We start from the raw sequence: 26,669 nt of genomic DNA, 5'->3' as shown, positions 1-26,669 counted from the left end.
CCCACCCCACCCTCCCCGGTTCCCCCAGCAGTGCACATTCGTCATCAGGTTTGTCTGATTAAAAGACAGAAAGGCCTCAGGTAGCTATTGCTGCTGCGCTGCGTCACATCAGTAATCCTCCACCATCTCCAGCTCATTCATGCTCAGACATTCGCCCGGGTTGTGGAATGAGTACCCTGGGGGAGGGGACAGACAGAGAGAAAGTAACTTAAGACCAGAGGAAGACTCGACAACAGGACAAGAAAAAGTTGGGGACCAAAATAATCACGAATCACATCAGAGACAGAAACAGCTAGAAGGAATAAGCTCATCTGGAACAGTGGTTCCCAACCTGAGCGCCTGAGAGCAGCGGGGTGAGGGGTGGGGCATAGCCATGTCTGTCAGAAGTTGTGAAAATACCAATTTATTGTTTGAATTTAAAAAAGAAAAAATAATAATCCACCAAAACAAGTCCATTTGAATAATTAAAACTCTGTATAACTTATTTTTTCCAAATAAAAGTTTGTAAATATTCACTTTATCCTTTTATTCTGATAAAGGGTTAATGTGTCTTTTGTAAGAGGTGGGGTGTTAAATTGACTCCCTCCATTCCACTAGGGGGGGCTATGCAGGTTGTTTACTTTTGTTCTGAAGGACTTTGCGTGAAACAGGAAGTAATGTTGCTGAAACAGGAAGTGACTTTTAAAAAATGCAAACATACAAAAAAAAAAAAAAACCTCTTAAGAAAACTTCAACATTTACAGTTAAATATATTGCTCAATGTGATAAGTCTTTTGTAATGGCAATATTAGGCATTTGTGTAACTATGTAGTTTAATATTTGTGTTGTAAACTTTCCTGCCTGAGTGTTCTGGAGAGATTAGCATTATGCTAGCAGTTCTCTTTGGGCTTTAGACTGCATGTTAGCAGCAATTAGCACAATGCTAACACTTGTTTTTTTGCACAGTATGGATTAAAACTGATAGGTTATAGATTCTAGTGTTTTAGAGTAAATGAAGTGTGGTTTACATTGTATTATATGCAAATTTAGATTCAGCACAGCTTTTGTTGTGATTTGTTTATATACGTTTCTATTGATGGACAAATATATGTTTATACATTTATGTTTGTATGAATGTTAGAAAAGACTAAATGTAATTTTATTTTGTTTACAGTTTAATGTAGCAAAAGGTGAATTGGAGGGGGTTCAGCTTGGATTGGAGGTAAAAGAAGGGGAGCTTTGAGAAAAACAGGTTGGGAACCACTGGTCTAGAACAGAAAACATGTTTACAGCGAGGGACTATTTAACAACATCGAAGTATTGTTGACTTAAAATGAATGTTTACAACTAGCTAAAGGGGCTAACAGGTCTAGACTGTTAGCTCAAAAAGACAATCTCTGTAAGTCGGCGAGGTCACTTACCTAAGATGCTGGGGTCAGGGTGCAGCATCATGGGCTGTTTCTTCTTCATCTTTCCCCCCTGGTTGTCGTAGAGACTGGCTTTGCCCATGTGGTTGGCCTGAAACATGGACTGCAGAGTGCTCGGATTCATACCTCGCATCGAGTCCTGACAAATCAAAAATTTACTTGATTCACATCTAATCTTTATACGTGTTACATGAAGATATAAAACAAGGGTACTTGTATCTGGATTTACCTGCAGAGGGAAGTTCATGTTCAATCCACCCACCTCCTTTGATAACTGGGGGGATAAAACCAATTTAGCCACTTAAAATGTAAAGATCCGTCTTTAAACCGCAACATAATTTACTTTTAGAACAATACGTCTTATAACACAAAGTTGTCATTTAAATACTCTACACATGCACATACAACAGTCCTTCTTAAACATTTTGTTTTAAATGTAACAAAGCTGGTGTTTCCCGTCCTGCAGCTCAGGCCTACCTGCTGCTGCTGCTGCCTCTGTTGGTTGGCTTTCTGTTTGGCACGTCGCTCAAGAAACTGTTTGGCGAACTCTTTGGCTTCCACAGTGTCCCCAAGGTAGGACCGGATGAAATCCAGCACTGCATAGGGAGACTCCACCTCTTTCAGGTATGCCACGATGGTGGCAACTTCACAAAGACACGACGTCAAGACAGTTATCAAAAGGTAAACAAAAGGATTCTAGATAATTATAATTATTTATGAATTACATGGATATGTCTCAGCATTATCGTATGTGGTTATCAGGGACAGATTTTATATTTTGTTTTTATTCCTTTTTAGTTTCTGGTTTTAACATCATTTCTAGTGACGAACAAAAGCTGCACATCAACAAAATGTTACCACTGAGCAAAAAATATGACTCCCAAAAGTGCTGCTAGGAGAGATTACGTAGTTCTGATTTGTTGTTTAATTGATGGTGAATTTAGCCTGAACTCAGTGGAGTGAAACATTTCAAGGCTGAGCTTCGTACCATCCAGAGAGGAGGAGTTGTTGGCAGAGGTGTTGAGAGCGTGCAGCATCTGTTCACACCAGGTGGTGAAGCCGTCCTGAGGCTTCATGCCCTGCAGCAGCTTCAGCAGCTTCTCCTCTTCCTCCGTCCGTTTACGACGCATCATGTACTGATCGCTGCAAAAAGGATAAACGCACGTATTATTAGTGAAGCACTAAATATCTGGAATGTTAGGGAGGAGAGATTATTCGGGATTATTTATTTTACCTGAGGGAGGGGCTGCTGCGGCTGTTCTTTAAGCCCAGGTTGTTGTTGGTGTTCCCGCGCAGGCCGCTCTGGTTCTTCACGGGCTCGTCCCACATCCCCATGCTGCTGGAGGAGCCGCCGCTCCCACCCTTGCCCTCCATGCTACCCCACATGCCGATGCCCTCCGACCACTGCCCGCCCATGGAGGAGCTCCCCATGGACATGCCGGCGTGCTGCAGGAGAGGAAACAGGATCAGTGTTTTTAACTCCCTGCAAACATGCGATCCTGTGACAGCTGAGAAACTCACTCTCTGCTGCTGGGCCCTCTGCTGCTGCATCTCCAGCAGAGTCAGAGACTTCGCTGACTTTGGTAGCCCGGATGAAGAAGCACTGCTCCAACTGGAGCCGCTGGCCCCCGGCCCCTGCTGCTGGGGGGCCTGCTGCAGCAGTTTCATGATCAGTTCCTGCTGCTGACGACACTACAGGCAGGAGAAACACAGGACGTCACGTTATACACCTGCTCAACTCCCGACGCTTTGATTTTTATTTATTTTACTACAACTAAATGTGTTTATTAAACTAGTTTCATTTTCTGTAAAAATAAAAACAAGAAAACTGAATGACGGTTCGAAAATGACCGATATGTTAAAAGTGAAAACAAGCAGAAAAGATGCTAGACCTAGCAAAATGGTAGCTAAAAATTAAAATCACTAAATCTATGGCAAAAAATTAGCAAAACAGTCAAAGCAAAATGTATCAAGACCATAACTAAAAGCTAAAATGAGCACAACTATACTATATAACTAAAGGTTGAATGTAGCTAAAGCTTAAATTACTAAAACTGTAGCTGAAAAGCCACAATTAGCAATGGCATAGCTAAAAGCTAAATTTACAAAGACATTATCCAAAACTCTAAATTAGCAGCATCATAGGTAAAAGCTAAAGTGATCAAAACTGTAGCTACAAACTAAAAATGCGCACAACAGTGTATATAAAAATTGTTGTTAAACATTAAAATTAACAAAACTGATTAAAAAAAGGTAAATTAGCTTAAAGCCACAATTATCAATGTCATAGCAAAATAGTAAATAATTTGTTCAATTTAGCTTTTAAACCAAGTTATCAAAAACAGAATTAGCAGCATCACAGGTAAAAGCTAAAATTATCAAATTTGTAGCTACAAACTAAAACGAACACAGTTGTGTAAATAAAGAATTTTGTTTTGCTAATTTTAATGCTTAGCATTAGCTAAAAGGTAAAATTAGCTAAAAGCCAGAACTGATCCTGTCTTGTTTGGTTTTTATTTTTCATCTCACCTGCTTGCGTCTGAACATCTCCTCCTCCTCCCTCCGTTTCTGCTCCTCCTGCTGCCTCCTCTTCTCCTCCCTCCTCTTACGCTGCTCCTCCTCCTCGCGCTTCGCCCTGAGTTCAGCGTCTCGCCTCTCCTGCTGGAGCTGAGAGGAACGGGACGTCGAATGTGTTAACTCAGTTTGGCATAAGTAAGTAAATAAACAAATAAATAAAAAAACTGTAAAACTGAACCGACCTTCTGAAGCTGTTCAAGAGCTGGACCCTGAGTAGAAGGATTCATTAAGTCCCAAAGACTGGCCTCACTGCCTGAATGGAAACAATCACACAGAACAGGTAAGACGCTGCGGTTGTGTGTTTTAATTTAAAGTTTTAAATGTAGAAAATAAAAAAGTACCTGACGGCTGTGAGGCTGAGGTATGCATGTCCCACATGGACCCTGTATCTGGCACTGACATCGACCTGTTCATCGAAGGCATTATACCCTGCTCACTGCACCTGACACACAGAAGAAGCCCTCTTCCAGTTAAAACTAAAATGTTTAAAAGGTATAAATAAACTGAACTGGGATGAATAATGGTGTTAGGTTTTCTGCACCTGTTCATGAGCTGGAATAGCTGCTGCTGCTGGAGCTGCTGATAAAGAGCTGCGGCCGCCAGCTCCTGCTGCTGCTGCTTCTTCAGACGCTCCTGCTCCAGGTTTCCCTGCAAACACAACAGAAACTAGTCAGGATAAAACACTTTATGATCGAATCTTCAAAACCCAAACAACTCCTCTGCCTCGTTTCTGACAGCAGCATTTAGTCATCAGAGCAGCTACGGTTCATTCTTTGTAACGAGGGTTTCAAAGACATGACTTTCACATCGATCATGTATCTTCTCCCCTCTGACTGAGGTCTGACTCACAGTCCCGGTGGGCCCCCGGCTGGGCTGCGAGCGCTGCGTTGGTGGGAGCTGTCTCATCAGCAGGGGCGGCGGCGAGGGTCCTGGGGCGAAGGGCACACGGCCCCACATCTTGATGACGTCCCCCAGGGGCTGAAAGCCCTCGTCACAGCCCCGCTTCACCAGCAGGGTCATGGTGAAGTAGCCGGCCTGGAACCACTCGCACATCTCAACCGTGGTGAACGGACCTGCCGGAGAGGACACAGACAGAAAGCTGCTGACCTCAGCTTCAAACACAAACCAGCTGAACTCAGACGTGTTAAACATGGAAGCTGAGCGGTACCCTGGATCTCGCCCTGAGGGTCTTTGTAGAACCACTTCATAGCAGCCTCGTGAGATAGCGGCAGCGCAGCAGCTGTGTTCCTGCTCTCCTGCTGCTGCAGAGCCTGGGTGAAACACTCCTCCTCCAAGGAGGTGTCCTGCAGGGACGCCACCATCTTCTCTGCCTCCTGCACAGAAACACACAGCTTTAGTCTTTACCTTCTACTCCCCTTTTTTTATTCAAATATCCAGATGTTTTTGAGTTGTTTTAAATCTAGTGTTAGGAGAACCACGTTTGTTTGATAAATAATATAATATATTAATATATATATTATTATCTATAATATAGATAATTTTTTTTTTACTTTACTGTATATAATTTGTCTTTTTGAATTAAATAAATTCTCTACAGCAGTGATTCGACCTGCATGCACAGAGATGACATCATATTGTTTATAAAAACATGGATGCTACATGCTAGCATGCTGCTTCTGAAGCCAATTAAACAATCATCTGCTTGTTTATTTCACTGTTTACATTTCAACCTGCCTCTTGTTGGCTGCTCAGGTTTTATTTTAGGAACGGGAGCAACGTGCTGGAAGTGAAGTATCGCTGTGGTAACTTTAATACAGTTACAAAATTAAAAGAACAAAGACGAAGCAACTGGACTTCTGTTCTGTAGCTGAAGATCTACAAGATTTAAACTGCATGATTCAAGTTTAGTATTATTTTTATTACTTGGATCGACCTTCTTTTCCCTCACCTCACTGACGCACAAGTCTGATGAAGTGTTCAGACTGAGGTCACTTTAGAAAATATCAGATATGTATTCACTTTAGTACTGAAAGATCTGGGTTGGATTTGAGAAAAAAAAATATTTGGATTTTTCATGTTCAGACTGTCAGGAAAAAAATCTGATGAGGGTCACATTTGCCTGCAGTGTGAACACAGCCTGAAACGGGTTCTCAAATGTTTTGGGTTTGGGGACCCCTTATAAAAGGTCATTTTAACCCTGAAGTGCCATGGGAATAATTATTATTTTTTGTTTGGTTTAGTATGTTTGTTTTACTTTTACTTTGTTCCAAATACAATGCTAGAAATAAAAACAAAGATCAACATCTTGTTGCACTGAAGAAGTCTCTTGGAGGAGAGATGAAACGTTTCACTAAAGAAGAACCCGTCCAGAGGACCTACTTATTTTTTCTTTTTGATTTTTTTCTACCTAGATTACTGAAATGCATCAGGACATCTTGTTACAATATTTTGAGGACACCCAAGTTGCAACTCGTGGACCACTGGGGGTCCTGTGACCTCAGCTTGAGAACCTCTGGCCTAAAAGACTTCCAAGCTCCAAAACTTCAAAATGCAAAAACTTTCAGTACAACTGAGTTAAAGATCAACCATAACATATAATACTGAAATAAGTCTGAGCTACAATAAGATGTATTTTGTACATTTTTTTAAACTAATATCTTTTAAAAATTCAACAAATCTGCAGAAAGAGTCTTTAAATGACCCATCTAAACCCTTCATGATCTGTGTGTATTATTTAGGATGATCTGCTGTTCCGACCTGTTGCAGGTGCTTCATGCCTTCATCATCCTCAGTATCTCCTCCTGAAGGAGGGAGGAGAGGAGCAGCAGAGGAAGAGGGTGGGGGAGGTAGGCTGGAGGAGGAGGCGGCGGCAGCAGCAGCGGGGGTGGGGGTGGTGGGGCTCAGCTGGGCCTTGGAGCTCCCAATGGGAGCCAAGTCTGATACAGAAACAAGACGAAGGATGAATTAAACAATGGCTTCTATTTTTACCGCTGCTGTTTCTGGAGCTCTGAGCCGCCTGCTGCTTTCTGTATCTGATCCAGCTTTAACAGCACCGCCAGTAAACAAGATATTCAATGACTGCAGATAAACAGATTCTGTGTCAAACCAACATACACTCAGTGCCAAACTTTCTCTCTCTCACACACACCGTCCTGCAGCTATGAGTCCAACACTAATGAGAACTCGTACAAGAACCTGAAAAGCTTCAAAACAAGGTTTATATTTCAGAATGAGTGGATGTGGGCAAAACAAAAACCCGATGCAGGGGATTTATTCGATTTAAAACACGCAAAAAATCTATTTATACAAGCCGAGGTGTGTGAGGGTGATCGTACCATCTGCAGGTGAGCTGCTGGGCTTCACACAGTGGCTGTTGCTCAGGTGAGAGTTCTCCATCACCTGACCAACAAGTCCAAGATCCAGTGAAGGAGGGGCACAGTGGGCTGGAGGAGAGGAAGAGGAGGGTGATGCTGGCTTTATTTTCTCATCCCCTGCAGAAGACACGGCATCTTTACTCTCTGAGGATAGAAAAAACATAATTAATGAGTCTTTTTGTCTTTAATATATAAAGAAGAAATACATAAAATACTATTTTTAATCACCCCTGTCTCCTTCAGAGCTCTTCCTCTCTACATTAGGGAGGTTTTCTTCCTCTTCCTCCTCCTCCTCGATGCCCTGGAAGTCCAGGTCCTCCTCCAGGATTGTCTCCTTCCCGCCCTTCTAAAAACACAAACAAGCAAAAGCTCACATCTTTGTTTGATAAACCAGTCAGTATCTTCAAATAAAAAGAAGTAATAATTTATTGTATTTGTTGCAAACAGGAACAAAGAGCTTTGGCATCAATAAATATCACTGTGGAGCTCAGTAAACAGAAACTAACCATTTCTCTTGTTCTTGTTTTTCATTTGGACTAATAAAAAGAAGCTGGAATTGAAAAGCCACAACACTTAAAAGTTTTAAGAGATTTCTCAACCTCTGCTTGTTTTCACTTTTCTCTTTAAATTTCCACTGATGTTTAATGAACAGGGTGAATCAAGTGAACGACCTCAACTCCTCGCTGGAGTTTCAGGTTTGTTTCAAGGGACTTTTAAAAGTGAACTCAATTTAGATACATTTACTTTCCTTTCTTAAACTGGACCACTGGTGTAAAATTATGAGAAATTAACTTTTTGTGGATCACAGCTATGTGGGACAATTAAAAAAAATCAGATTTATGATTATTGCAGCAAAAGGCTCATGTGGTCCAAATTCAGCTGCACTGTAGGCTCAATAAAGACTAGTATGGTTATATTCTCCTCTAAAGTGACAACAAATTACTTAAATTTTTTTAAATTCCACGTTTATCAAACTTAACAATTCAGAGACTTTAGAGAAAACCTCGGATTAAGATTAAACAAGTGGTAATCTGTCGTACCTTCATAGGCATGAAGGCTCCAGAGGAGTCAAAGGTTCCCATCTCTCCATCCTCCTCATCTGTGCACCACTCCGGCAGGCCGTCCCTGTCGTCCTCCAGCCCCTCGCTCCCCGCGCGCCGGCGGCCGGGACCGTGGCCCTCCGAGTCCCGGAAGTCGAAGTCGAACTTCCTGCGGCGACCTTCACCTGGACCGCTGTGGTCCCGCCAGCCCGCTGAGCGAGGACCACCATCTAACAGGGAAACAGACCACTCAGATCCTCAACAGGCTGCTTTTTTTCCCCTCCAAGGTTTAAAATACAAGAATGTGTGCCTTATTCTCAGTTCCTGGGATTGCTGAACCGTCAACAACAAACTGATTTTAAAAACAAACTGACTTTTCTGCAAAAACCTCTTCACAGCCACTAGATGTCAGCATGAGCTCCTTCAAAATAAAACTGACGCTGCAATCATGAGCAAATCTCTGAAGGTCACTCATTATTTTAACATTTAAAATCAGTAAAAATTCTGCACCTGGTTTTTATACTGACCTTTTCATGTCCTGAATTTAAACTAAGCAGCAACTAAATTATAAATAAGATTAAAAGTTACATCTAAAGAAATAAATAAAATCCATGTTTTTATTTTGTATACAGTTGTTTTCTGTTCAGTTTGACGAGCAGAAATAAGCTCCTGTGTTTGTCTCACCATCCCTGCGGGATCCAGTGAGTCTCCAGTTGCTGCCTGGCTCCCCCTCCTCCTCCTCCTGCTCCTCGCGGAGGGTGCGCCAGTTATCGCTGTCAGCCCTTGTGTACTCCTTCCTCCCGGGAGCCCCGGGACCTCCGGTTTCTTCAAAGCCGGGACGCACCGCCTCCCGCCGCAGCGGCTTCTCGAATCGACGTTCACCCCTGAGAGAGAAAAAAAAGGCGGGAAGTGGAAAGAAAACGACTCCATTAGGTGATAAAAACCAATAAAATCATCATAAAACAGGTTCCGCTCTTATGAATCGTTAGATGACAAACACACAAAAGCTTCCTTTCAGTCTGGGTAGGTAAGAAAAATAAAGTCTGCAAATTTGAGTTAACCTGAAGAGTGCAAACCTTCATAAAGAACAGAGCAAGTGACTGAACTTAATACACATGATGACAGATCCTTTCAGCAGCTCAGATTAAAGCTTTTAATTCACAGAAACAGTTGTGTCCTTGCTACAGATCTGAGGCTGTTTTCCTCACCGGTCGTCCCAGCTCTGGCTGCGGTGTATCTCTCGGACGCTGCGACCGAACCCCAGTTCAGTGTCCTCAATACTTCTTTGGTAGAATCCACCTTCGCCACGGCCTCGGCCTGTTCAAAGACAGAGAAAGGAACGGGGTCGGTTTGAAACAGGAAACGAGATGATTGACATCTTCTTGTGATGAGATTGTGGTTAACTTTGCCCACAGCGAGAAAAAAAACATAAAACAAATTTTATATCAACGGCGCACATCTGACACATCGCAAGCCTGTAGAACTTCAGCAGTGCAATATTTATAACTAAACATCATCTGTTGAATTGGGATGATATGATCAGGTTTCCAAATATTTGTTTGGTCTTCACCAGAGCTACTGACATTGATGTCCCTCTTAGACATATGTCAGAAATCTTATTTAGTCAAATATTTTCATGACTGGAATAAAATACCAGAAAGCAGAAGAATGCACAGGTTTTGCATAATTACTGTATTTATTCATGTATAATATTAGAAATTTAATGCTAAAAATCATCCATAATGTAGGGGGTAATATTATACATGGGTTATTGGTGAGTAATTTTTTTTATGCTTTTTAAGTTCAAAAATGATGACCGTATTATGCTGAGATTGTATTATACATGAATAAATACTGTAAATATGTAAACCAGGGATATTCAACTGGCAGCGCGTGGGCCACATCCGGTCCACGGGTGGCTTCATCTGGCCATGTCTGGACTTTTAATGTAGTGTTTGCCTTTATTAAAAAAAAAAAAAACATGTTAATTGACATTTTCAGCCATTTTTCATGGAAGAATCTTATTAGCTTGTATGCAGTGGTGGGCACAGTTCCCCTAAAGTGCTAATAGGGGAACCAATTTCCTGATTAGTGCTTTAGGGCTTTTGCTAATTTTAAAATTTATTAGTGGATTAGCACTTGCTAAATTTATAGGCTTAATTTAGAAGCACTAACTGAGGTCTATAAATGTTATTGATCAATGTTAATGTTAACAGCTGACGATGAAAGCTTCAATCATTTTGTTCGTATGTGTGTCACTGATCCACCAGGTGACAAAATATGAACCAAAATACAGCTGAATGTCAATGATAAGTCTTAAGAGAGCAACATGTGACTCATGTTGTCTGTTGAAGAATGTTCATGGGTTGACTGGGTTATTTTAGTGCTTTAGAATTAGGGGACCTAAATATCTGAGTTAGTGTTTTAGGGTTAGTGGAACTAACTTTTAGACAAGTGCTGCCCACCACTGCCTGTATGTATTGTTTTTATACCTATGGTACCCTGAGGGACTACAGAAGAAAACTAGCCTTCATGGCTAATTCTGACATATTCTGTAATGTCAGCTGGCCCTTCTGAAACAAACAACAACAAATGAAATGTTTGGACCAGTTTAAAAGGAACTCGGTTCCAGTGAGAGCATTTCTTCTGAGGCGGTGTAAGAGAAACTAATCTTAGATCTAAGAGATTCTGGGACATAAAAGCACAAATGATTGCTCATTTTTCAATTTTAAAGCCTCAAACATCCTGTGACAAGGCAGTCGTACACACTAACACATGACTGAGCGATTGTTCTCCTGGCTGTTTAGAATCGAGCGCTGAGTGTTTACGCTGGCCCGTGTCGAGCTGTGGTACACTCGTGAGGCCGGTGGCTTTTGAGCAGGTGAGGCTGGACAAAAGGAGGATTATTTAGATAAGCAAAGAGGAAGTGTGCTGCGTTAAGATGGAGGATGAAAGAGGGGAAACAAACACTTGATCGGTCGCCCTGAACAACTGTTTCACTCAGCTTGAAGAATAGCCATTGTAGTTTCACTGGATTCGTCACGTTAAAACCGATTTGTTCCGTTTGGCGTCGAATCTTACCTCGGCCACCTCGCGCGGCCCCTCGTCCACGGACGACCCCGGCTGGTGCAGGCCCACCTACTCCCTTTCCCACGAGCCTCAGCACCGCCGCGCTGTTCACGGACATGGAGAAGTTTCTCTGTGGAGAGAGCGACGGAAGAAGAATGTGAGGAATGTGAACTCGTCTGTCCGCCAGTAAAACAGCTCGCCGAGGTCATTTTATCCCGTAGATTATAAAGTTTCTGCAGCATTAATAAGTGTTGAAGTGTGCCGTGGCCGACCTGCTCCTCCTCGGTGAGAGGCACCAGCGCAAGCGGCTGCATGGGCTCATCTTGCAAAATAGCAGCAAACTCCTTATCCTGCATGTCCTCTGGGACCTAAACACAATAAGAGCCGGTGCTTAGGAGAACAAAAACCAAATAACCCACAGACAGGATCACATGTCCAAGAAGAAAAATAAAAACCTAGCGTTCCTGTTTAGATCAACTCTTAGCTGTTAACACAGAATTAACCCAGTAAAATCCAGATCCTCCACTGACCTTGTTGTCTTTGATATAAAGTGCTAACATCTCCTCTCGGCCGTAGCGATACTCGGCCAGCTTGTACTTTGGCATGGCGGGGGAAGGAGGGGGAGACGTCACACTCCCCCCACTGGACAGTGCACGAAGCCTGAACGAAGAGCACAGAAAGTTAACAAGAACTTGACATTTAAAAAAGTTTAATCCTAGAAACAAATCTGCGGAGCTCCTGCCATCGCAGAAAGAAAATAATCACGTTCATCTCGCAGCAGAGAAAATAAAAGAAATTTATCGTAAATCAACCATGTTTTTTTTTCCAAAACAACCTGCCCCCCTGAATACGCTCAGCTCAGAGATGATATAGTAGCATTCCAATCTCAAGATTTCATTTTAATAAGCCATTACTCGCAGGCTGGTTTCCAAGGCCTGCTGTTTAACAATGGCTCCATTCAGCAGCCTCTACAAAGTGTGTCATTGATTAACAGCCGAGCATCAAAACCATATGCAGCTCCGAGATGTGGAGGTGGGCGAGGAATGTAAAAAGGTAAAGGAAAACACCCAGAAACATATCAGAGAAGTTAAAATAAGTACAGCAGATATGAATATGTTTAAGAGGAGAGCTGAGGCAATACGCCTTTGCTTCTATTTAAAATAAATAAATAAATGTCAAACTTTTTCCAGACACTTTATATGTTCACAGTATTTTTCCTTTACTCTTATAAATCCTAACTGTGCTGAACCGGCGGCTTGTTTTCACTTTTAGTTCCACCACCACAACAGACAAAAACCTCACAGTTTTTGTCGAGCCAACGCACAGAAAAAAAAAAGCTTGTAAACATTCGGGCCAGGCAGCTGGATGTGGCGAGGCCGTGAAGTGGCCCTGCAGCTTTATTAAAAAATAAATAAATAAGAAGGGGCACAAGCAGAGGAAAGCTGCTGCAGATGTGTAAAGAGAGGAAATGTTCTGGCACAGAACCAAGAATGCACACAGAAGTCACAGGCCGATAGAGATGGAGCACTACCATGCTGGAGACTACGCCCCCCTCTTATAATGGCTGCACAAACATCCAGTGAGGAAGAAAAGGCAGTGAAACAGAGAGGTGGATGAGAGCCTGCCAACGTTTTAACTTCAGGCAAAACAAACACTACAGACTAAACTACACAAATTATCTGATTTTAGGACCATTATGATGCTAAAGTCCTGTTTTTGATGGGTTCTGTAGAATAAAAAAGCCCCCTTGTCTTGGTGCACTACCACCAACATGTAGTTGTTTTACTACCAGGCTCTTATGTAAAAGAAACAACTTGCTTATCGAAACAAAATGGCACAAAACTTTCTGAATGTGTGCTTGGACGAATAAAAATTCAAAACTTTATGTCCATGCCAAGAGCCAGTTTGTATTGTAGTTCTGAGAACTCCTTTTTCCAATGAAATCGCAAATTTTTCTGTCCGCACCACAGTCAAAGACAAATTTAATCAGTCAAGTAAAACAAAAAGTTTAAAAAAATTAATTAATTAATAATTAGAGCATGGCCTTGTTATATTTTCTAATGTTACCACTTCTGGGGTTTCAGTAAGCGACAAGCTTTTTGTACGACATGGCTCTAAATTTGACTTTGGTCCTTTATTTTAAGGGATGCACAGTTTATCAGCATTACCATCGGTTATCAGTCGATGTTGGTCATTTTTAAAGAATGCTATCAGTCCGATAAGTAAAACTGGGCCGATATTAACGTCTGATATTTCCCACTTTTTATCTTCGTGGTTCTGTTTTGGGAGGGGAGATGGCTGGTCGAGTGGTATCTGTGTGATCATGATAAGTGTTAATGACGCTGTGCAGCCAAGAATAACTGAAGTAGAGCCATGTCAGAGGTCTGGTCGTTTTTTTTACTGATATCAAAAAAAATGTGTGTTTGTGTCATACCAGTTATCGGCCATAACACCAATAACAGACTAAAATTTTCATAAGTTTACATCCCTATTTTTTTCATTGGACCTTTAGATGTTTTAGTTTTTTATTTTAAAATGAAATCAGAAAAAAACACAAGTTACAAAAAAAAGAAAAAAGAAAAAGCTACATTTTATCTTCTTTATATTAATAGTTTAAGCAAGGTTTTTATTTTGTCAGTGCCGTATTTGGGACCTTCTGGTGGAACCAGAAATCATGTCCTGAACTCCTGAAATGTTTCGTTTTCTCTTCTCCCCGTGAATGTTTGTCTCATTCAGAGCTGACGATCTTACAGTGAACAAAATTACTTTAACGTAAGTTATTCAAAACAGGGTTCGAGTGCAACCATCGCCAATATCTTTAGGAATGTTTTGTTTTCAGGCAGCCTTTAGTACCGTATTTTTCAGACTATAAGCCGTGACTTTTTTCCTGAACTTTGAACCATGCAGTTTATAGTCCGGTGCGGCTTATACGTGGATTTTTTTCTTCAGCCACCAGGGGGCTCTTATGCTCCATTTGCTTCAACCACTCGCTTCAAAAAAAGAAGAAAAGTTAAAAAAAAAATAAAAGAAAAAGGCGATCCTTCCAGAGCTGACTGTTGTACCAGGAAGCAGCGATATAAAGATAGTCAATGGCCAAAAACTCATAAAAGGGGATAAAACAGACATTTTTCACAGTGGAATCTGACTGATAAAAACTTTGGAGCTTAATCCAGGACCAGTTTGTGGATAAACGTCGAGTGAAGAGCTGCTGACTTTTTTTTCTCGGCATTGCACTCCCCGAGGAAGGAATCCCATGCAGTGATGTATGCTGGAGCGGGAGGGCTTTCCCAGCAGCTGACTGACCGGGATAAGTCATTCACAAAAACTGGCCGAATGCGAAGAGCGACATTTCCTGATGTCTGCCAGTGGATCCTAACAGAGTGGAGCTGAGTGAACGAGTCCACTATCACCAATGGGTTCCGAAAGGCTGGACTGCTACGTGAAGAGGACACCACAGCTTCAGAGCCAGCCCGGGAGGACAGCGACACAGAAACTGAACAGGTACCGCTGTGTGACGCAGCTTGTTTAACTCCGACACTGAAGAGGAGGATTTCGACAGTTTCAGTGCGCCGGAGGAAGATGAATGAGACCTTTTGTTGGACCAGAAACGGTTAAAGAAAACTACCAAAATAAGGTCAGTTAAATGAACCGTATTCCTCCGAACTTTACCGGTAATTTCTAAAGGTTTGCTTTTTATGTTTTAATTCCAGGCCTCTCGCCTTTTTTTTTTCTGAAATTTTTATTATTATTATTATTATTTTGTACCGGTGAACTTGCCAACCTTTTTCTTAAAAATAAATGTGATGTTGAATTCACTTTTTTGACCACAATTTTGGGTGTACTGTTTTGTTTTTGTTTTTACTGATGGGGGTGGGGCTTATAGTCCGGTGCGGCTTATATGTTGATGTTCGCACGTTTTTTTTAAAAAATGGCGGGTGCGGCTTATAGTCCGAAAAATACGGTAAACTCTTCTTCTTTGGCGATTTCAATCATTTCCGGCATCACTACTTATTAAACATGTACATGTTATGTTGGAGCTGAACCAAAAATTAAACACGGGGGATTTTTTTATTATTATGATTTCACATTTTTACAAAATAATAAAAAATAAAAATAAACTAACAATTTTGCAATTTTATTTTGAAATGTAAATATCAAACCATCCACAGATTGAGGATTAAGATGTGTTATAAAGGAATCAAAACTTAGCATGCAGACTTGAAATTAGTCCAATTAATTAAAATGTATCTAAATGTGTTTGCAGGAGCAAAAATAACTCCAGTCATAAATTACTTTAAATGTAAAAAAAAAGAGTTGATCCATTACCATTCTGGGCCGAAGTTAAGAGTCTCAGCAGTCATATTCCTCACGTCCACACAGAACTGAGTATCTAAAAAACAAAAACATTTAACTTTAATTTCTGTCCCTGTGAACCAAACTATACAAATGTTCCTGGATAGTTCTTACCCTGTCCAGATAATCGGAGCAGGCTGAACTGGACTGGACCAGGCTAGAGCTGGCTGGCTTTAGTTAGGCTTAGGTGACTAGAAGGCTGACTGGTGCTTAAGCTGTGGTCACAGAGCTCCCCAAACACACAGACAAAAAGAAAATAGCTGCCACTTTCAGGTGTCTGAGGAATACCAGGTTATCAGGTCTTAACTAGGTAAGGAAGGGGTTCTGATGAGACGTTTTGGAGAATGGAAGCTCCTGCTACTCACAGCCAAAAAAATAAAAATAAAAAGTTGTAAAACATAAAAAACAAAAAGGACCTCAAAAAATCAACAGTGGAACAAAAATAAAACACTTTTGAATAGTTTTTTTCTTTTGTTTTGTTTTACAGCAGTTGTATCTCACATTAAAGTTAAAAATATGAAGAATTCATCAGAAAAAAAAAAAAGAAAAACACGGGAAAAAACAAAAATAAATCTAACAGCCGAAAAGAATACAATCGGCTGCTGGAACAGCTGCCAAAAGCAGACACGACTCGCACTCCTTTTCTCCTTTCTCTCCCCTCTGTGCCTTCTTCCTCTCGCTCCAGCTGAAATGTGGATTGACGGAGACCCTCCAGGTAACTCCTTAATTTCCTGTCCTCCTTCCTTTGCACCACTGGAGAAAAAAAAAGAGAGAAGTTTTAGAGATGACGGTGAAATCAGATGAAAAATAAATAACTAGATAAATTAGCTGCTGATGGAAGTGCACTTGAAGCAGTTGGAAGTCCACCTACATATTCAGAAGAAAGGTGGTGTAATATTTAATTTTTTCTTCTTTTTCCACTGCAGAGCTTTGACAATATTATTCACGCTGTGTGCCTCGGAAACAGTGAAAGGTAGCAGCTCAGTTTGATCAATCTGTTACAGCGCTCTGAGTGCACAGGAAGGCAAAGTGGATTTTTTTTCTTTTTTTTTTTTCAGTGAATAAATTAAAGAACTATTTCTGGTCCCGAACCAGCTGCTTCTTAAGCTCTGCAGCTGGCTGGGAATTATTCCTGAAAATGTCACAGAAATGAAAACATCCAGGGAGCTTCATTTAAAAAGTGTACGCTCACAAATCAGACAAATGCATCCCTACAGATCTGAAATAGTTAGTGGTCAGGTTAAACTTATTGATGGCTGTTAGTTGAAAGAATTGTTCTCCATCTTCCTTGACCTAAATTAGTTTAATTTATTATACATAAATAACAAAAACAGCAGCAATATTGCAGTCTTGGGTTCCCTATTACATAGTAAATAATGGCTTTTTACTGCATTCCCACTATTTTATTGATATGTTGTAACTAAGTAATAAATATTTTTTGCAAAAAATAAAAATAATTCATTGTTTAATTAATTAATTTCAAAGTCTGTCACATAGGTCACAAAATAAATTACAGTTTTGTACCAACTATATCTTTAATTCATATTAACTTGTGTATTCATTAGTGGTGATGAATGCTTTAGTTTATTTTGTGAAAACTCCAACTAGTATCTGATTTTATAGAAAATTTAATGTTCAGAAAATGAATTATTTGCTAAAGTTTTGAGGAAATTGGACCAATGATTTATCAATTAGTTAGCACGCTACAACTCTATCACTTTGAGCACCAATGGTTATTTTTATAATCGCCTATTATAACTATCATTAGCAATTTCTGTCTTGCACTATAAAACTTAGCAGTTTTTAAAATACTGCTGGATTGTGGTCATTTTTGTATAAACTACAACGTCTTGTTGACTGACAACTGGTCCCTCCATGCATCATAAAGCATGTTGATACACAAAGACAATGTAAAGTCTGAGTAGAACATGGGATACAATTCCAAGGATGTTTAGTAGTTGATATGTCCATTTTAACTATAATCATTATATTAAAAAAGGTTTTACTTCTGAGGTAAGTTTTGCACTGCTGTCATGTCGTAGGACCCCGTCACACTATAACATTTTTAACATATGAAAGCTTTATCCAACATTAAAGATGTCTAAGCTGAAGATGGACCTCTACATACTTTAATACTAACAATTAGATGGAATACATACAAGAAATGAGTAAAATAGTCATAAAATGTTCATAAGTACGCATAAGTTGTCTAAATGGTTATTGTGCAAGAGGGCCTTTAGTCTACTGCAGGGGTCTCCAACTTTTTGCAACATTTCATTTAAAATATAAAACCATTGGAATAAGTTTGTTTTGCACAAAAACTTTGTCTTCAATTCACACAAAACTATTACAAAGAACACTGAATTTACATAATTGTGCTTTTTGTAATTATCCATTCATATTATACTGTATTGTATTTTACACTAATAACTTAGGGTTATTATTATTAGGGTATAGCCCTATTATTATAGCCCTAAACTGTTTGACAACCAAGGGGAAGGGACATCTATAGATTGTTTGGAGTTAAATGAAAGTTTGGTTGGCCAGTGACAAATTAAATTTTGCTTCTCCTAATTTTTCATAAGCAGTGAAGAGCTACTTTAAATGAGCCCAGGAGCTACTGATTGGAGACCCCTGGTTCTGCTATAAAACTTTTAGTCAAACTGTATTTTATGGGTACTTTAGTTTAGAATCCATTTAAAGAATTTAAGTTAAGCAATTATTAAACAGACTTAAATATTTTAAAATATGAATTTTATTCAGTCTTACAGATGTGCTTCTATTAGCGATAAAAAAATAGTCATTTGACATTTTTCAAAGCCTGAAGTATTTGCTTTTGGTGTCAAATTGTGCTTCTTTTTGGTGTTTGTTTCATTTCATTATTTTTATTTATCATAATTTAGTAAAACGTGTGTTTGAGGGACTATTTTAAACCATTACCGTATCAGACGACTCACTAAAGTAGTTTTTTAACACAAGTAATGAACGCGTCAAATGTTGCCCAATCACTAAACTTTTTAAGACTCGTCTAGAAACAGAGTTTAGCTGCTCCAATAAAGAAATGACTGCATGTCTCTTAAGTTTAAATTTACAACCCAATTTGTGAAATTTTTGACAAAACTTACACATGAAGCAGGCAAAAACACATTTAAATGCTCAAAGACACAAAGCACAACATTTAATTCCTTTACTACTTCGAATAAATTATGTAGAACTGTAAGAAGCAACACAAATCAATAAAAGATTCATTAAACTGCTGAATACGATGCTGATATTACCCCGTGTGTTTCACAGCTGCTATCAGGTTTTCTCTAACTTTTAGAGCCTCGTTGATGTTGAGTAACAGTTTGTGATTCAGAGCAGCTCAGAAAAATGTGATTGCAGAACTATATTTAGTAAACTTCCTGAGTAGCCTAAACAAATCAGTTGTGCCTCTAATATTTTTGCAATAAACACATTTTAAGTCCATGGCTGTTGGACAAAGTCAGCAGGTCAAATGTACACTTTCATTTACAGAGAGGCTCAAATATTAACTTTTCTTTAAGTTAAACTAAGGATCACACAGTGTGTTTAAGGCACGTCGACTCGTACGACTAAAAGGCACAGTGTGTAGGATTTTGTCAATTCTTTTAGCTGAAATTGAGATAATCACTAATGACAATAATAGAAAACATGTCTAATCATGACAGACTAAGACCTTGTTTTATTATTTTTACCGTATAAAAAGCTGTTTATATCTCCATGGTCGCAGGTCGCCGCTACAGGCAGCCGCCATCTTGCACCGCCATCTTGTCTATGAAGGCTCATGAAGGACAAACTGCGGTGGCGGCGTCAAAAAACGGTTTTAGTTGTAATACTACACTGCTCAAAAAAATAAAGGGAACACTTAAACAACGCACGCTAAGTCCAAGTAAATCAAACTTTTGTGAAGCACATTCAACTCTGTACAGAACAAAGTACTCAATGCGAATATTTCACTGATTAAGATCGGGAGTTAGCGTGCGTTGTTTAAGTGTTCCCTTTATTTTTTTGAGCAGTGTATGAATGTAATATTTGTTGTCTGTCATTGTAGCTGGGATAATTTTACTTATTAAAGCTCATAATCTGACCACTTGAAACATCACTAGCCCTGAAGCTGCTGGTAGACATCGCGGTTGGAATTATCAAAGGTTTTTGACACCTGAGAGACACCGTAGCRACTCCTTTGTGTTTGGAAGCGGGGGGTGGGGGGAGGACGATTCAACTACTCAACTAGATGTCGCTGAAAACAACAAATACTACACACTGTGCCTTTAAAACAGGACATAAGGAGGTGGACTGACTGATCTACATCAAATTCTGATGCTTTACTGAAATAATAGAAGTGAAGAGGGAAAACCTTTTTGCTCTACCATCATTTGTATTTTCCCCTAGCATTTCAAATTATTAAAACTCAGCCTTTTTCCTCTCTTTATCCCTGAGTAGGAAGTTGTATTTTCTTTGATTTTGTTTTATGCATAATTTGTTCAAGTAGAAGTAAAAATAAAATACTGGTGAAATGTTATCAGCAGTATTTCATGTCAGAACTACTATTTAAGGTCTAATTTTTTACCTATACATATTTATTCCACTCAGTTAATGTGCGATTTATTTATTTTCTATTACAAGTTTTATATCGTGATATATATCGTTACCGCCACTCATCATAATGTATATCGTGATTTGAAATTTTTGCCATATCGTACAGTCCTACACAGTTACCTTCATTGTGTATATTTGTAATATTGTACTATATTGAGAAACATTTATTCTATTTAGTTTCACTCAGTATGTAGCCCTATTTACTTTTGTGCAGTTTATTATATAAAGTTTATGCACTTTATTAACAAGTTTTTATATGTCTGTAGTCATCTTTCTCTTTATTATAAAAATAATATTGAAATAATGTGAAACTGACACAAATACATTATTTGAACTATAATTCCAAAACATCTCAAGTATGCCTCCTTTGTACAAATTTAGACTGTTTTCACACTGAAAAAGGTGACATACTGATAGGTCAAAATAGCTAAAGTTCAGTTTTGTTTTTTTACCTTATACTGTATACCTTAGTAATACCTTACCTTAGAAATTTTTATTTTTTTAAACTGCCAATAGGTAAAGATATTTTTACATAAATTTATACAAAAACAACCCTCAGCTACTTGAAAAAAATACATTTTTTACTTAAACTTTCATAAAAACCTAAGTAAAATAATCTTATCAGGACATTTTGTCTTGTTTTATGTCAAAATATCTCACCCCACTGGCAAACTTTTTTTTCTTGACAAGTCAATATGACTCAAATTCAGATCAAATATATTTTTAGCACTCTTTACGCATCAGGACGGGTTAAAATCAGGGTTTTTTTCTTTTCTTTTCCAAGTCGGATCAACATGGTTCATACTATCACCCATCACCCCTGTTTAGCATTACCTGGAACATAACAAAAGATGGCCTAATGGGTTGCAAATCACCCCCAGCACTGCTATTTGGCAGACTTTGGTAGAAAAAGGAGTTGTTTGAAAATGCTTGTAGTTCTAGTGTTAGATGAGGTGGATTTGAGTGGCTTACTCCTTTAAAATAAAAACGTAAATAAAAACAAAATAGGGTGCTATAAAAAGCAAACAATCACATTTGATATACTGTATTAAACATATTAAAAAACATGTTAATAAACTGACAATTTTACAACTAGGATGTCTTCTCCAAGCAGCTGTAGTTGTAGTAAATTTGAATAAATAATGCTCTCTGTTAAAGTGTGAATTTGTAATTTTGTCAACATTGTGATTTTCAGCACGTGGACTTTATTATATATATTTTTAACAGACAGCAAAATTAAAACAAATAATTAATAGTCATTATTAAAACAACAAACACACAATGAGGTCAACTCTTATCAGCAGAGAAACTTTCTAACAATAAAACTCAAAGTCATAAAACCGAAAATAATTATTTTTTTTTTTAAAAAAAGCACACATTTGAACAGGTGCACGATTTTAAGCACTAAACAAATATTTCCCACGCATTCGGTAAGTCTTTGCTGCTCGCAGCACTCAGTAAACACAAGGTAAAACTTTGGAAAAACAACGAAATGCTAAAACTCCAAACGGCGGCTAACACGAAAATAGCTTCAGTGAATGCTAACGTTTAGCATTATTCGTCTTTTTAAGCTAATTGCAGCTAACGGCATAGCAGAACTGATATAAACAATTTACAGCAATTTATATGTTTGTAAATATCACAATAAAGTCGGTTTTACCACTTAAAGTAGCGTGAAGGTATGCGGTGGATCGGGAAGGCCTGGTGCGATGATTCGCCTGACACCAGATATGATGGCGGAGGGGGCGGACTGTTGGGAAGGAGACTCCCCGGCCTGCTCCGCCGAGGAGCCAAAACACCACATCCAGTCCCCGTCCTATCCTCCAAGTTTAGCCCAAATGCATTAGGACAGGAACATAAAACCCCGCAACCGGGACGGGTTTACGTGTGTAAAACAGATCTAAGGAACGCGGTTAGCTTTGAGGACAAGTCGAGCCTGAAAGCAGCAGAGATTAGCCTGTTAGCTCGTGCGTTAGCCGAGGCTGCAAAGAGGAACCTTACCTTCTGTTTATGTCCGCGCCGCGTGTCTACAGCCACAATATCGTATGCATTGGTCTTTTTAAACACTGTAAACGTATTCATTCGATAGTAATCTCGGGAAACAAAAAAAAAATACGCGTTTTATTTATTAACTTTTTTTTCTCTTCCTCTGTCGCTCTCGCTCTCCTCCTCCTCCAACGGTCGCTGAAGTATCAGTATGTGTCTGCTGCTGCTGCGAGTCGCTGCTTCTCTTCTTGTTTGTGTTTCGGGAAAACATGGCCGTCCGTGGGACACCACGTGACTTGGACACTGACAAGCTGGTAACCAATGTCGGAGCAGAGCAAACACACCCCTATTTTTCACCAGCATACCACCCTACTGTTTATTACACTGGACGGATTTTATTTATTTATTTTAAATAAGCTTTACCTGGCTTAATTAGCCCGCAAGCCTCCACGCAACGAAGCCATTTTATTGCATGTTGCGTACGTTGCAATACGTTGCGTACTCTACGTACCCGTGGAGTTCTTTACAAATAAAGTTGTTCTCAGTAAACCAAACTCGTGTGTTGAATGCATTGTGTTTCAAACGTGTAATGTTGTATTTAGTCTCCCTCCAAGTTTACCACGTACTACGTTCTGAGTATTGCAGTACTCGGTCTTGAACACCAGGGGGCGGTGTTAGACAACATAAACAAAGATGACAAAACTGGTTTTAAAATGAAATAACTATACTAACAAAGTGCATAAAAGCTAAATTAATGCTTGTTTTAAAAAACACACACTGTTTATTGAAACATATTTTAAAGAAAATAGAAAAATCATTTCAAAGCTTTAGTTTTTAGGTTTTATTTAAACTGTTCCCTTTTTAAAATCCATCAATTTTATTATTATTGTATTGTTTATTATGTTGCTGACGTTCTCTGCCTGTGTTAAACGACACTAAATGTCTCAATAAGATTATCTGCCTACATAAAAATAAAATCAATATAATAATTATGTGGTATTAAGTATGAAAATCTATTTTGTTGGTCTCATTGCTTATTAGAATTAGCATCATTTTGTTTAGTTAAGTGCTTTTTAACACCTGAACTGAACAAGTCTTACTGAAGCTGTAACTACATTCATGAAAAAACAAAAAAGTATGCAGAAATAGTTTTCCCTTTTTTATCATGTGTTCCTTTTTAAACAAATGTCAAAAGGCACAAGGCTGCACCCTTGAAGCTGCTGTCACCAAGCCAAAACACAGCACACATTTGATAAAGCATCAGTGGTGCAACTTAAGCAGTGAGAAGTGTTGATTGCTGTAAAGAAAACTAATTATCAACCAGAAATCCCCCCTCAAAGCAGCTAAATGGCAACACCCAGACTCTTTAAATTTACAATAAAAATTTAATTTTGAATTGAGTCTCACTAAAATATGAAAAGGCCATTTAGCCTCCTGGCCAATAATAATCCAGCTGTTGAGAATATATTTAATGCTACTGCTGAAACTATATTTTTTATTATTTCTGATTAAAACACTGTTGAATTCTTTATTTACGCTTTAAGTTACAACTCCATCCATCCATCCATTTTCTTCGGCCTATCCGGGGTCGGGTCGCGGGGGCAGCAGCTTCAGAAGGGAGGCCCAGACCTCCCTCTCCCCAGCCACTTCTTCCAGCTCCTCCGGGGGAACTCCAAGGCGGTCCCAGGCCAGCCGAGAGACATAGTCCCTCCAGCGTGTCCTGGGTCTTCCTCGGGGCCTCCTCCCGGTGGGACGTGCCCGGAACACCTCACCAGGGAGGCGTCCAGAAGGCATCCTTACCAGATGCCCGAGCCACCTCAACTGGCTCCTCTCGACGTGGAGGAGCAGCGGCTCTACTCTGAGTCCCTCCTGGATGACCGAGCTCCTCACCCTATCTCTAAGGGAGAGCCCAGACACCCTGCGGAGGAAACCCATTTCGGCCGCTTGTATCCGGGACCTCGTTCTTTCGGTCATGACCCAAAGCTCATGACCATAGATGAGGGTAGGAACGTAGATCGACCGGTAAATCTAGAGCTTCGCTTTCTGACTCAGCTCTCTCTTCACCACGACGGACCGGTACAGCGCCCGCTTTACAGCAGACGCTGCGCCAATCCGCCTGTCGATCTCCCGCTCCGTTCTTCCCCCATTCGTGAACAAGATCCCCAGATACTTAAACTCCTCCACTTGAGGCAGGACGACCCCCCTGACCCGGAGAAGGCACTCTACCCTTTTCTGGCTCAAGACCATGGCCTTGGATTTGGAGGCGCTGAGCCTCATCATGGCCGCTTCGCACTCGGCTGCGAACCGCTCCAGCGAGAGCTGCAGATCACGTTCCGATGAAGCCAACAGGACCACATCATCCGCAAAAAGCAGAGATGTGATCCTAAGGCCACCAAAACGGATCCCCTCAACACCTCGGCTGCGCCTAGAAATTCTGTCCATGAAAGTAATGAACAGAATCGGTAAAGTTACAACTCCCTCAGAGGAATTGTCTTTTCTTCATGGTTATCATTGTTGCCACGTGTCCTCAGTTAGACCTGAGGCAGCTCAGAAGTATAAAAAAGAAACCACAGTGACTCATGGGACACATAAAGGTGACCGACCCAGATTAGACCGAGGTGAAGCAGGACCCCGGGGGGATTTTCTGTCTGTCGTAACAAAACCTCAAACCTCACCTCCCTCTTCTGGAGCGACTCAGCTGTTTCCAGGTAGAACTCCTGGTTCCACGTTGTTGTGGATGGCTTTGGTTTGATTCCACTCGATCACCCTCATGATGGTGAGAACGTGCCACCCCACAGCCCACAAGCAGCATGAGCTTAATTACAGTTTATTCACAAATCACCAAGGAGAGTTTTCACAGCTCTGTATTATTTCTCAGCTGTAGTATTAACTCGTTGGTTAATGAAGCTGACCTGGAAGCATCTGTTCAGGCCCCGGCCTCGTCTCCACGGTTTTCACATCGATACGACTCCCCATGATGAAGGCTTTACTGGTGGATAATCTTGTTTTTGGTTTCAAACACCTCTGGTTTTCCACCACCTGCAGGCTGTGCAGCTTCCCACACACCGAGGTGAAGAGTGTTCAGCTGCTGTTCACAGCCATTTCCAGCGGCCTGTTTACGCTGCAGGGTGACCACATCAAAGCTCCTGCCGACCAGCGTGGTCCCAGCAGCTCTGCATTGGTCAGCTCGGCCTGCAGGAGAGCTGAGTGGGAGATGGACAGATCCTGTATTGGATTCTTCTTCACTTTTAACTTTATGCATAAAGACAAACAATATGTGAGTGGAGAAGAAACCTGTGCATGTGGAGAAAAAGACGCATCTTTAACAGGGAAACTGTTCAAATTGAAGGATTATACAGTCGACAGAGCATGCAAATGATGATTTCTGCTCATGTGTTCAAGATTTAATATCATTTAGTTTCAAATAAAGAGATTTCATCAACATGGCCAGCAATGAAAAGATCAAAAAAAGCATGTCTACGTCTTACAGAAAGTTTTGAGCTGAACGTCTGTGCAGAGGAACGTGGCTGTTGGACCAGATAAACTCAGTAACCAACCAATAGATTTGCCTTGCTTTGCATATTTCCTGTCTAACTGTCTTTACTGTTCCCTAGAGGAAAAGCAGCACTCATTCAAAAGAACACTCCTCACTCTGGACATATATTTCATTTTTGTTTGGACGTGGAAGATGTGCCGTGATGGAGAGTTAGCCTCGCCGACTTTCCAACCCCTCCGGCCGTGCGAAGATGCACCTGCTTTACATCCTGATCATCTGTCTGGTGTCGACGGCCCACCCACTGACCGCCGCCGTGTCCAGCAGCTTCAGAGACTGCAGGCAGTTCTTCTACATGCAGACCTCCCCGGCGGGGGTCCGAGGCACGAGCCTGAAGACGATCTGCCAGAAGTATGCAGACAAACTGCGCTACGCCACGCTGTACGACAGCAGCCGTCGTCTGCCCCTTTACTCGGCCTACGTGTTTAAGAAGTCTGACGGGAAGAGGCGGGCGGATACACCCTGGATGTATGAGCCTCAGGTAGAGACAAAGGATTTGCACAAAGCTGAATATTTAAAACCATGTTCATATTTTTCCCAACTAAAACAGTTTCAACATAAGTTAAAACTGTAAATAAGTGCATTCACTTTAGCTGATTTTACTACAAAGTTCAAGTTCAAGTAGTTTAATTGTCAATCAAAAAGAAAAAAATTGTATAGGTCTTCTGGACGGGTTCTTCTCTAATGAAACGTTTCGTCTCTCCTCCAAGAGACTTCTTCAGTCTGAGAG

General features: G+C 40.3%; 2 protein-coding genes across 2 annotated transcripts in view; one reads left to right on the top strand and one right to left on the bottom strand.

Moving 5' to 3' along the window:
• Positions 1–31: 31 nt before the first annotated feature.
• Positions 32–16,223, bottom strand: gigyf1a (GRB10 interacting GYF protein 1a). Its single transcript, XM_014028409.1, has 24 exons — positions 15,895–16,223; positions 15,754–15,817; positions 11,958–12,087; positions 11,700–11,795; positions 11,440–11,557; positions 9,567–9,675; positions 9,043–9,242; positions 8,359–8,588; positions 7,547–7,664; positions 7,280–7,462; positions 6,702–6,880; positions 5,152–5,317; positions 4,833–5,056; positions 4,525–4,631; positions 4,325–4,425; positions 4,166–4,236; positions 3,936–4,073; positions 2,928–3,098; positions 2,641–2,852; positions 2,395–2,549; positions 1,884–2,050; positions 1,636–1,680; positions 1,401–1,545; positions 32–176 (listed from the first exon to the last, which is right to left on the bottom strand). The coding sequence occupies exons 2-24, from the start codon at positions 15,786–15,788 to the stop codon at positions 109–111; spliced, it is 3,168 nt and encodes a 1,055-aa protein (XP_013883863.1). The 5' UTR covers positions 15,789–15,817; positions 15,895–16,223; the 3' UTR covers positions 32–108.
• Positions 16,224–26,132: 9,909 nt separating this feature from the next.
• si:dkey-85k7.11 (endonuclease domain-containing 1 protein) overlaps positions 26,133–26,669 on the top strand; it is a 3,045-nt gene continuing 2,508 nt past the window's right edge. The window contains exon 1 of the mRNA XM_014028406.1: positions 26,133–26,420. Within this exon, the coding sequence (XP_013883860.1) occupies positions 26,133–26,420 (288 nt within the window). The remainder of the gene's footprint in view (positions 26,421–26,669) is intronic.

Source organism: Austrofundulus limnaeus, unplaced genomic scaffold (genome assembly GCF_001266775.1).
Source record: "Austrofundulus limnaeus strain Quisiro unplaced genomic scaffold, Austrofundulus_limnaeus-1.0 Scaffold758, whole genome shotgun sequence".
NCBI classification, from domain to species: domain Eukaryota; kingdom Metazoa; phylum Chordata; class Actinopteri; order Cyprinodontiformes; family Rivulidae; genus Austrofundulus; species Austrofundulus limnaeus.
The sequence above is the reverse complement of the archived record's forward strand: the minus strand, read 5'-3'. Positions and strand labels throughout refer to the sequence as shown.

Coding starts and splice junctions, on each gene's coding strand:
- gigyf1a (XM_014028409.1), bottom strand. CDS start 15,788: ATGACTGCTGAGACTCTTAACTTCGGCCCAGAATG. Junction 7,463..7,546: donor GAGCTCTGAAGGAGACAGGG/GTGATTAAAAAT, acceptor TTCTATCCTCAG/AGAGTAAAGATGCCGTGTCT. Junction 177..1,400: donor CCCTGACCCCAGCATCTTAG/GTAAGTGACCTC, acceptor CCCCTCCCCCAG/GGTACTCATTCCACAACCCG.